Genomic DNA, 12101 nt, shown 5'->3' with positions numbered 1-12101 from the left:
ATTATCTGAACAGCCATCTAAGATGAACTTTTTTTTTTAAGCACTATCACATTTAAAGTAAATGGCATGTTCCCAAAACTGAGGTTATATTCTTTCATCTTTGTTTGATAGCCCAGATTGAACACAGGAAGCCATTCTGTTGTTGTGTTGGGAGTGTAACTTCCAGGGAAATCAAAACTATCCTATTGTATAAAATAGCCTCTCATTTACAAACAGTTCTTACTTTTACCCATGGGGCTAGTATACACTTTTGGAGCATGGTAGGAAATATGTTGTCTGTTCTCTGATTTAAACTACACTGGGAAATGGGAAATCAAAGATAATAACTTCAAATAAAATCTACTAGATTGAGAGAAATATAATTTTTCCTGGAGATTTGGGCAGCAAGTTTATCTTTCCTTTGTGTGCTGATCCAGAGTAGGCTGCTTGTCCACTTCAGCACATGGGCAATTCCTATAAACCAGGTCATCCCCTAAGCTTTGACTCAGAGTACACTTGAATCTGAATCCTTGCTCAATTCCAGCTTTTATTTATTGTACTGCTAAAAAAAACAAAACAAAAAAAACCCAAGAAACTAAACCAAGAATCCTCAAATCCAGTGCAGAGTTGATACATTTTTGATGGGTTTTTTCACTTCTGTAAGAACTTCTATCTCTTGTTATTTGACCTTAGTGTAAATAATTGAGAAACCAGCAATGTAAGGACAGTAGCTGTGTAGTCTTATGTTTGTATATGTAAAACTTTAAAAGCCTGGTATATGGGGTGATATGCACATTTTCTTGCACATTGTATTTTTTCACAATCAAGCAAAATGAAAAAATCATGTAATCAATCTCTGGTAACTGAAATACAAATGATTTGACTTTGTTATCCATAAACATGTAATAATAACTGTTACATATTGATTTATAACAGAGTTTCACTATTTTAATTGCATCTGCACACTACTCTTTGCACTGTGAAGAAGTGCATGTCTGTCTGAATGGTATTTTTTTCTCTATGACTAGTCATCAAGATAATTGTTGAAGTGTGTTGCAAGTTTGTTAGTATGTTCTGGGTGTGGAACTTGTATGAGATTTTCAGTCAGTTCCAGAAGAGTTTTGCAGTGTAAAACATATATATTGCACTGTAATTTTCTTTTACTGTGGCTCCAAAAGCAGCAGAAATCTAATTGTGATTATGACTTACAGCAAAATGTAAAATGCTGTGAGTGAAACATTAGTGTAATGTTTTATCTATATTATACCTAAAAAGTAAGGAGCACATTTTGTTATTTAAGAAAAGGGGTAAACAAATCTATGTTGTGTCTTCTGTGACATGCACACTTACTAAGATACATAAAAATTAAGACATGTAAAAACTTTAGCTAAAAAAAAAAAAAAAGTTGCTAAAATTATAGATTTTACATTGAAATATGTTTGTTTATTTTGATTCATATTTTAAGGCTTGCACTGGAGGTGGATGTTCAATAAGTGAAGCTAACACAGCTATAACAGATGAGAGTACACCAGAAGGTGTTCCTGCTCCAAAAGCCCAGTCATATTCATCTGACTCCTTTAACATCTCATGGACTAAGCCTGAGTATCCGAATGGTAAGTGAACTCTTTTAGCCTCAAGTTAAAAAGATGATTAGTAAAGGTAAATTAATATTCTAAATGGCAGCTTATATGTGGTGCTTAATTTTTAATGATCATTTTAGCACATAAAATACCTGAGATAGTATCATTGTCCGCAGCTAAGAGATTGTGGTTTTCAACCTCTCGTATGGTTTCAGTGGCTCAAAAGTGCTCCCTTTTGATAGTTCTTGTGTACTGCATCTCATTGTTTAATGTTTTCTAGGACAACTGAACAGTGGAATAGGCATTCTTGGAGAAATATCTGTCTAGGTTGTTCACTGTCTGATAAAACTTGAGTTTCTTTTACATTAATTGATGCTTAATAATCATTAAGATTTCTGTTCTGCGTAGACATCTTAAAGCTGTGCATTTCTGTGGTTGTTAAAGAATATATTTTCTTTTGTTTGGAAATATTTTCTATTGTAAAATATCCAGGTGTAATTGTTGTGAACAGATTTTACATGTCTAGTGGTATTGATCTCGATTTTGCTTTCATGTGTGTCATGGTTTAAATCATAGCAGAGGACTCGATGCAGAAATCACTGAATTTAAAGCTACAGAAATATTTTTCTTTGTTGTCTTAGCATCTTGATTTATATCAATTATTTTTCACAGTGGTTTCACATGAATTTAATGTTTTCCCTCACTTTCAATTGTGGTAGAGCACATCCTACTTGTACAATTTTCAAAAGGGCACTTTAAATAATTCCCCCAAAATTGGTGATTGGGAAACTACACATCTGCAGTCTTCTGTAAAGTCTTACATTACTTTCAGAAAGAAATAAGAGTATGTCATCTGATGTTAAATAGCATATTTGATATTTTGCAGTTCTTTGTATGGGAGTGATACTGGAACACTTTGCCGCCTAGCCTCCTAGAAACCCTCCAGCACTGTTTCTAAAATCCCATCAGTATGTGGCAAAGGCTTAGAGGAAGGCAAGGAGGAAGGAAAAAGGGGAGAGGGAAGGAAAGAAGGCTATGCATGTGACTTAGTAGCTAATACCTGAGTAATTTTCATTTCAATGGGCATTTTTTTACATGTAGTTCATGTCAGGACCTGATCCTTTTATCCCTGCTTTGTGGGGAAAAAAAATCCGAAGAGTTTAGAAAGTGGTTTAACTAATCAAATAAATATAAATATATACATCCATATATTCATATATGCATATCAAAAGCACAGGGTAAAGACCTGTAGTTTGATAAGTAAATTTCCACAAGTTTCCTCTAAAATGGCTAAAAGGTGGGAATGCATTGCTGAATTTGCATGTAGTATTAAAGCATTTGTATACACAGCTTGGCTCTCCTTTGAAATATGGTGAATAGATTACTGTGAAACAACTGAGGGTGTTAGTGCGCCCTCAGTAAGTTTGCAGATGATGTCAAGTTGAGTGGGACTATTGATCTGCTTGAAAGTAGTAATACTTTGTAGAGGGATCTGGACAGGCTGGGTCGATGGGCTGAAGCCAATATATGAGGTTCAACAAGGCCAAGTGCTGGGTCCTGCACCTGTGTCACAGCAACCCCATGCAGCACTACAGGCTTGGGGAACAGTGGCTGGAAACTGCCCAGTGAAAAAGGACCTGGAGGTTACTAGTTGAGAACCTGCTGAACATGAGCCAGCAGTGTGCTCAGGTGGCCAGGAAGCCCAACAGCACCCTGCCCTGCAGGACTAGAGAGGTTAAAAAAGAATAAGCTCTGAAACTTTCACTTGCTCAGGAAGGCTTGCATTGGTCAGTGAGTTTGCTTTGTTCATTCTCAGCATATCTTTTGGACTGCCTAGGGGCTGGCATCCTTTATAATTTCGCTCTGTGTCAGTATTTTAAAACTGTATAGGAGGCTGAAAAGTATCACAGTTTAAAAGACGGAATCATGAGAAAGACCAGCAGAAAGAACCTTCTCTCGGATTTTCTTACTGTGGCATTTTACTGGTGTATTCTCACAGTCAGAAGTCCTAATATGGCTCTTCTGTTTTGCAAAAATTAGAAGGTGTTTTCCTTTTGTTCAGGTGTTCCCTAATTTGTTCAGTCTTGGTGAGTTTCAGTCTACTAGGTGTAAGTAATGCTTTTTGAGATTACTCAGCTTGGCTTTGTTTCAGCTGGAAACCTCAGAATTACAAAGATTTGCAGACCATAAATTGTCATCTCCTTCAGAGAGTTCTGTTGCCTTTCCATTACCTCACTCCTCCTTTCTTCTGATGCTATATGACAGAACTTACTGTATATTTCCAGAGGCTGAGGAAGTTTATCAGCCCATTTAGTTTAAGGCAAATTCATATTGTTTTGTGAAAAACTTTCATTTCATAAATCAAATGTGTACCAAGTGCCAGAAAAAAAAAAAAAAAAAAAAAAAAAAAAGACATTTGGAAGGTGACATACTGAATTTATTTGTAAAATGTGTATTTTCATTTGTCTTATTTTCAAACCAACAATGAGATGGTTAATGGGACATGGCTAAGAGGTGTGCTACTTTACAGTGGAACCCTCCAGGTAGTGTAATATAAGCAATACTGACCATTTATTTGAGTGCAAGGTATGGAGAGGCTTCTGAAATGACTTGTGACATCAAATATTCTGTTTTGAGCCTTCACTGTTCTAGTGGCCTCAGTAAAGAATCATATATTCTTCAGAACATATCCATTGTAGACTTGCCATATGGTTGCACATCTGCTCCTTTAAAATCTATTCACATTAAAAAAGTGAACCTAACTTTTCACCACTGAAAATTTTCCTTAGATGGTCAAAACCTTCACACGTCTATGGGTCACAGATCAAATCAAGTCTTGATCTGGACTGTGTCTTGCAAGGCTATACAGAATTTCCATAAGTATTAGGTACAGTAAAAATTTATTTATAAAATTACTCTGTAAAGCTTATTTATAAAATTACTCTGTGAACTTGTGCAGTACTCATTCCTGCAACTCGTTGTGCTTGTAAGACATGCCTTGTGTTGGTAGTCAGTGAAACTGACATAGGTAAAAGTATGTTTGCTTAAAATTTGCTTTCTAGATTGTACCTGATAGCACTTTAGATTCAAACCCTCTTTTCATCTTTAATGTCTGGAATCTCATTGACAGATTGTATGACCATACCCAGAGAGGGGAGAAGAGGAAGGAAAAGGGGAGAGTGTGTAGCTTTCTTTATGCTAAGCTTAGTTTGCATTGTTGGATTTCTTGTCAATAGTGAAGCATAATTATATTAGAGTCAGTAGAGATTTTGTCTTCAGTGAAACCAAGATTTAGTCTAGATACCTAGACCTAATCATTATGAAGAAAATAGATCTTTTCATGGTGACCATGTGCCACTTAAGGAGCCTTGTAAATCACAAAAATGTGCTATACTCCTCAATATTAAATGTATGAAATGTATGGTAAACTTCAGGAATATCTAACAAGTCTTGAGAAGTATGTAAACTTTGAGTCAATTGTGAACTCTTTCTCAGTACACTTTGGAAGCATACTGGTGAAGTAGAGAGGTTAATTTATTTGTGCCTAGCCAGAAAAAAAATATTGGCACATTTAGAACAATGGCCTCACGTCTTGAAGTCAGACTATTAGCCCTTTTGTTCTGAAATGTACTTTCCCCAGTCCCCCACCCCTTTTCTTTTCATTCTGTAATTTCCTCCATCTGAGTCATGTAAGGCAAAGGCAGAAGGAAAATCAAGAGATAATGGATCAGCTTATTAGAGATGATTGTTCTCTGAGAATACTGGGAAGACTAAAAAAAAGTTCACAATGTTGACCATCAGGCTACTGCTCAGTGTAGATGGTGCATAGGGCTGTGTTTTTAGGAACACTTTAAAAGAATTGTCCAGTTAATTAATACCCAGTTACAGTGGGGATCCCACAGAGGTACGTGTGACACTGACATTAATATCAAATGATCTCATTATGATTCATGCTGCTACCATAAATATCAAAGGGATTAATAATGATTTGTCTATTACTTTAAGGGGTTAGTGCTACTGGTATAAATACTTAAAGTACTTCAGCATTGTGGGTTGGTTTGGTTTTGGGTTTTCTTTCCCCCCTGTAAAGGACATCCTTAATGACAATGTTCACTTTTTTTCCTCTGAGATAGATACAGTATTTTAAAATATATATAATTTGTTTATTTAATGTAGGGGAAATATCAGCCATTAATGCCTTTGCATTATAAGCAACTAGACAGAGAAACCCAAGAGATTTTTGCTGGGAAGCCTGTCAAATGTGGTAGGATTGATAGTGTGAAATTTACCAGGACTTCCTCCCACACACACATCTCTGTTGTCTGACTTGAGTTTAGCCTCTTGCTTTTGCAGAAGAGAAAAGAATCAAGAAGTCTGTGAATCACTTCCCATACTCAGCTCTGCATTGCTTTAGCATATAAATCTTTTGAAGTATAACTCTTCAAAGCTCAGTTGAAACAGTTGTAGCATACACTTTTATTTATGAAGCATTTCTCCATCCAGATGAGGGGAAAAATCTTTTCTCAATTTCAAACAGGACCTTCCTGAATGTGGTTTCAAACAATTCCATTTTAAGGGAAGGAAAGATGAACTGATCTATGCTTTTACAATACAAAGATGTTTTCTATAATGGAAACATTAGAAGGCATCCTCTGAACTGAACTCACTTTTAATGAATTCTATAGCTTTGTATTTATTTACCTTAAGATTTCATACTTAAATAGCTTTTAAAAGAAAACAATATTTGAAAGTGGAAAAGATGGAGGAATAGCCCTGAGAAGAAGAATTCCCTTGCAAACACAACTTCCACAGTCTAAGCAGACCTGTAAAACTCAGGTTATAGTCAATTAAATTCAAAACACTGTGTATCTGGAGTCTCTCCTATCCTATCCTATCCTACACCTTCAGATTTAGATTTTCTTGTAAGTAAAATAATCAATCACCTTCAATTTTTGAGTTAGTATTGTCACTTACACCAGAAATATCATTCTCTTCTCTATCTAGAACATCTAGCTAATATTTGATTTTGGTTTGCAAATATTTTTTTCCTTCAGGTTGAATAGGTAAGGAATAGTTTGTTTCAGGACCTTTTCTAGAGCATTCTGAGAAGAAAACAGCAACCCATATTGTTTTGTGGTTTTGTTTAGAAAAGTGTTTAAAACTGTTTTAAACCAAAACCAAACCCTCAAACCATCATAAATTAATAAAGTATCTAGTTTGTTGACCAAAAAAGGCAGAAAATCTGAGATAATTATTGACAATAATGAGTATCAATGAGGTGTTTTGAATGACAAAATTCATTCTTGCCAATTTGTTGGAGGTCTAACACTGGTCTGAATTGTTCTTCAGTGTTGCAATGATCACTTAGTTTTTTCTAAGTCTAAAGCTGTTAAGATGTGAGAAGTTTTTGTGTGGTTTTTCCAGTTTTTGCTTCAATAGCTGTATGTTGAGCAGGCTATAAGACAGAATTGCCCCAGTTTTCCTAATTTCAAGGTGATGTTTAGCTGCTATTCAGAAACAATTTCATAATCTTTGGAACAGTGTAGTTGTTTTTAAAAGATGCCGTATACTTGCAAGGCTTTCAACAGTTAAAGAGTGTCAAAGGGAGTGTGTTCCTTCTAAGTATTACATACATAGTCCTGCTAAAGACTTGCCTGTTTAACTGTGAACTGGTTGAAATACTGCTACCACCACTTTCAAGTCTGTAGCATGAGTTTTCTTCTAAACTCTGTAGCTCTTCAGATAGTATGTGACTGCTATCACATTGTTTTATAGGTATTATTACTAGCTATGGATTGTACATGGATGGTGTTCTGGTGCAAAATTCATCACAGCTAAATTGTTATGCTTATGGACTTGCTCCTTGGAGTCTGCATTCCTTCAGAGTCCAGGCATGTACTGCAAAAGGTTGTGCTTTGGGTCCATTGGTAAGTACCTTAATTTGCATTCTGGGAGTGTAATAAATGTCAGATGACAGTGAATATCAGAGTAAATGGTGATTATTCACTCTGGTCAGTAGTAACCCATCTGGCAAAATGTGACATTTAAGAAAAAATCCTGTTTAAGAGCTGCTAAAGATTTCATAGGTCATTGTTAGGCACCATTCCAAAGTGGAACATAGTTACAGGGGGGGGGGGGGGGGGGGAGTAGGTAGGGGGGGGAGGCAAAATTTGAGGCTGAAACACACGTTATTGAAATTGAATAGAGTTAATATGTTTGAAAGGTGCAGATGTGCTTTAGCCAGATTTATAAGGACGCATATAAAGAAAGAGTTACTGTTCCAGTAATGAGCAAATTTCTAGCTGCCTGACTGAAAGGACTGAAGTTAATTTGAGAACTGCAGAAGCCAGAAGAGGCAATAGGAGCAAGGAAAATATGGTGATTCGTAAATATCTTTTGAATGCAATATGTGATTGAAATATTATACTCGACATATTTTAACAGTCTTGTACAACACTTCATTTTTTTCAGGGTTTGAGAATACAGGAATATTAAATTTGATGTGTAAAACAAGCCTTCTGAGGAATTTTTTTGTTTTGTTGAAGGTTTATATATATATATATTGCTAAGATGATAAATCCATAAGATTTTATAGTACTGTAACTGATGAATAACTGGAATAATATCTTCTATGCTTGTTTTTATTTTCAAGCATAAGTAAGAAAGAAACCTGTGTTAATACTGGGATTTAGTACTTTGTTTAATCCATCTTTATGTGTGCACATTTAATTTTGCTAACAATGAAAGGAAGAAAAAAAGGGGGAAAATGAATATTTGGGAGTTTTTCTTGTTCTGCTTATTTTTCTATCTTTATTTAAAATATCACTATATTGTACTCTGGCTTTATAACTTCCAGATTTGATTCTCATTATATAATTAACAAGTAGTATTTACAGTATTTTTTTTCAAGATTGCTGTCTTTCAAATGCTGTGAACACTATCTGTAGAAGAATAGACTTTATTAAACATTTTACAGCTTGCTCTGCTTTGAAGGATATTTACTCATAAAAGCTTGAATGGCTTTTTGCCAGTTTTTCTTGTACATTTTTACAACTTCACATATACTCCAAAAGCAAACCTTTTTTCAAGATATTCAATGTGTAATAACCTATGTGTTAGCAGTGTTAGCAGTGATGTTTAAGACAAGTTGTTAGAAGACTGTGCATATAGAGGAATTCTGTGTGTTTTCAGTACCTCTGTCCTACCAAACAGGCATCAAAAGGACAAAGCAGCAGTAGTTAGGATTAAATATATATATATATATATAAATTTTAGTAGCCTTTTTTTCACATTTGCACTGAAGTGGAGACTTGTAACTTGACTTTTGAAACAATTGAAAGTAGAGGTCGCTGTAGCTGATACTCATCTGTGCCTCTTGATCAGTACGCACACTGTTTTCCAAAGCCAGTGATCCATCTCTAATCACAGGAATTGAAGTACAACATCTTTATTTAGGCTCACCTAAGTGCTGCCAGGAAGTTAAAGCACTGCATCTTCATTTGATTATTTGAAAGATTTTTATATCAATTACAGAAGAAATCCAGCAGCTTATAAAAAGAAATGCCAAATGTTTTGCCTCCACTCTAAATAGTATGGAAATATCCCCTAGGAGTAAACTGATATGCTTCCAGCTATTTTTGTTGCTGATCCTCCGCCTAATGTGCCCTAATCGATGAATGAGTGCTCTGTGACTATCCTAAACATGAGATTTCTGTAGCTCGTTTCTGAAGGTGGCTCTGAAGATCTTAATCAGTTATGAGAGCATTAGCAGTTACTGCATTTCAACATATTCATTTTGTGTTTGCTTTTATTAAACTTTTTTTTTCCCCCAAGTGAGGTCAAATTGGTAACATGTAAATACAGAAATGCTAAATTTTAATCTCTTTCTAGTGAAAGCCCAGATATCACTTTTGTGTCTGTTCAAATTGGGGTTTGTTGATTAAAAAGAAATAATAATGTGGATCATCAAGAAATAGTGTAGCCTCTAAGATTCTTTACAGAAATTCAGGAAATTCAAAGTTATGTTGGATTGTTGGGGTTTTTTTGTTGTTTTTTTTTTTTCTGAAATTCTGCTGATTTTGAAATGTGCTAAATAAAAAGAAATTATCATAGAACCATAGAATGGCTCAGGTTGGAAGGGGCCTTAGAAATCATCAGTGAATACTTGTTGTCTCAATCTACTGCTATTAAATTTGCATTTTGGATTTTTAGCTTATGTGTACATGCCAGTACTCTTTTTTTTTTAACTTAGATAGGTGACTGTTATTATTCCTAGCCAGTGATTAAATGTTGCTTATATGATAGTAAAGTTATTGTTATTAATAAACACAACCGAAAATATAACACAATTATGTATAAAATAATGTTTAGGGGGGGAAAAAAAATGAAACAAGCTTTCTGTGCCATATGTTTATATACAAGATGTGGGGGGTTTACACAAACTCCTACATTCCAAATACAGTGCAGTTTTAGCTGTAGAGGGTGTTTACAGGTGATGATTCTAAACAGGGGTTCAATTTTTTTTATGCTGAAAAGAAGATCACGAAGAAAAGGCTAGAGAGAATACATCTGTTGCAGCTGTTTAGGATGTGCTGCAGACTGCACATATTGATACTGTTTTAAGAGTTATTTTACCCTCTTCAGCAGCACAAATGTTGTTATCCATTTCTCCACCTTTCCACATGTGGTGAGATCAGAGTACCTGCATTTAGCAGTAGTACTTTACAGGAAATTATTTTATGTAGAAAGCACAGTTCACTCAAATTCTTCTGTAGGGATGTTCAAACTGAAATATCCAAATAATCAATGTGGTAGTGATCCAATAAATCCATGAAGCATTTGTTTATCTTTAAGAATGTGCTTTATCCTGTTGACTTCACTGCTACTGCTCACCTACTTTAAATATAATAATGTGTGACTATAGAAGCATATGTAGAGATATTGATGCACATCAAGATATAGCCTAGCACTTATAAACAATAACCTTTCCAAATTTTATGTTAAAAAACCAAAATGTTCATGTTTCAAGGACAAGGAAAGTATTTTTGGGTATTTTGATGACAGAGCAGGTATGGCATATTCAAAATAGCATTTATCAACACTCCCATGAACCTGCAGCTGAGAAGCACATAGAAAGGTGTAAGACCATCTCATACCCTAGAAAACACTAAATAAATAATGTATAAGAAACAAATTTGTTGCCATAAATAACATAATAGCAAATTACTTTGTCCCATAGCACTGAATATTTACTAGAAGTTGTGAAATGTGAATACTACATATCTATAATGTTATTTTTATATTAAAAAAATCTTTCATATTCATTACATTTTCCAGCTCTTTTATTATATTTTGTTTCCTCTTAAAGAGCTACTTTTTATTGCAACTTAAATTAGAAATCAGAAGTTAATTCAGGGTGCAAGCAGTATTCTGTAAAGGATATTTTTTTTCTTCATCAATTATCAACAATAATTTACTACAGCATTTAAACACATGTTCCTCACAGTTTTCTTATAAATCCAGAAACTACATAAACATCTGTGGTCTTCTAGTGTTGCTTCCTCCTCTAATGCCAGGCTGAGACCATGAGGAGTAATGAATATTTCATTCTTTTTCAGTATTTATTTCTTGTTCTTTACAGAGGTCTCTGTATGAAGTATGTTAGTTGTTGAACAGCTTCAAACAAATGTATACGGAAGGGAAGTAAAAACACCAGCAGCGTTAATTACAGTGTACCTAAAGAAATAAGGTTTTGCATTTCTCATTTTTTCTTTCTTTGTAAATTACATCAGCACACCTCAATCTCATGGTTGAACTTACAGGTAGAAGCTCGGACCATGGAAGCTCCCCCTGAGGGAACAGTTGATGTGTTTGCTACTGTTGGTGGCTCCAAAGAAGTTCAATTAAAATGGCTTGCCCCAGATAAGCCCAATGGAAATGTGACTTATACAGTCTTTCTCACTGGACTCTTCTATGCTGATGAAGGTATTCTTCTTTTCTCATCATAAGTCTATTTGATAACACTGATATTTAATCTTTTAAAATATTTGTTTAGCCCTACATTTTTCTGTCTTTTTTTTTTTTTCCCTCGATTATTTTAGAATTATTTGTTTTATTCTTTCAGAACTGCAGCTTTGATTTATGGTGCTTTGCATTTGCACAAACACATAAATTGGCAAATAAAGATAAGCCCTCTGCACTCATTTAGTTTCTAGATATACACGTTGAGTCTTATCTCACAACCTTCACTCAGATAAGGAAGCTCTACTCAGAAAATTTCACTTGGTTTGCTTATATAAGTGGGAGCCGTTCATCAGAGCTGTTCATAATACGGTGGATCATGGGTATATTTGAAATTTATATAAGATGCTGCAAAGAAGTAAAGATTATAAACAGCCAGGTACCTAAAAAAAGAGAAAAGGAAGAGAAGACTGACTCTATTTCTGTATAACAAATAGACTCAGCATACAATACAAAAACCTGAAAAGTAACAGTTACTGATAAAGCTTCTTGTTTCATTGGCTTCTTCTTTTGTTTCCACTG

The 12101-nt window shown here is 34.7% G+C and overlaps 1 protein-coding gene across 1 annotated transcript in view; it reads left to right on the top strand.

Moving 5' to 3' along the window:
* The window catches only part of USH2A (usherin), a 385837-nt gene that overhangs the window by 190736 nt on the left and 183000 nt on the right, over positions 1-12101 (top strand). The window contains exons 34-36 of the mRNA XM_054170013.1: positions 1445-1592; positions 7335-7486; positions 11381-11543. Of these exons, the coding sequence (XP_054025988.1) occupies positions 1445-1592; positions 7335-7486; positions 11381-11543 (463 nt within the window). The remainder of the gene's footprint in view (positions 1-1444; positions 1593-7334; positions 7487-11380; positions 11544-12101) is intronic.

This window comes from Dryobates pubescens, chromosome 2, assembly GCF_014839835.1.
Source record: "Dryobates pubescens isolate bDryPub1 chromosome 2, bDryPub1.pri, whole genome shotgun sequence".
NCBI lineage: Eukaryota > Metazoa > Chordata > Aves > Piciformes > Picidae > Dryobates > Dryobates pubescens.
This window is presented reverse-complemented; position numbering and strand designations above follow the sequence as displayed.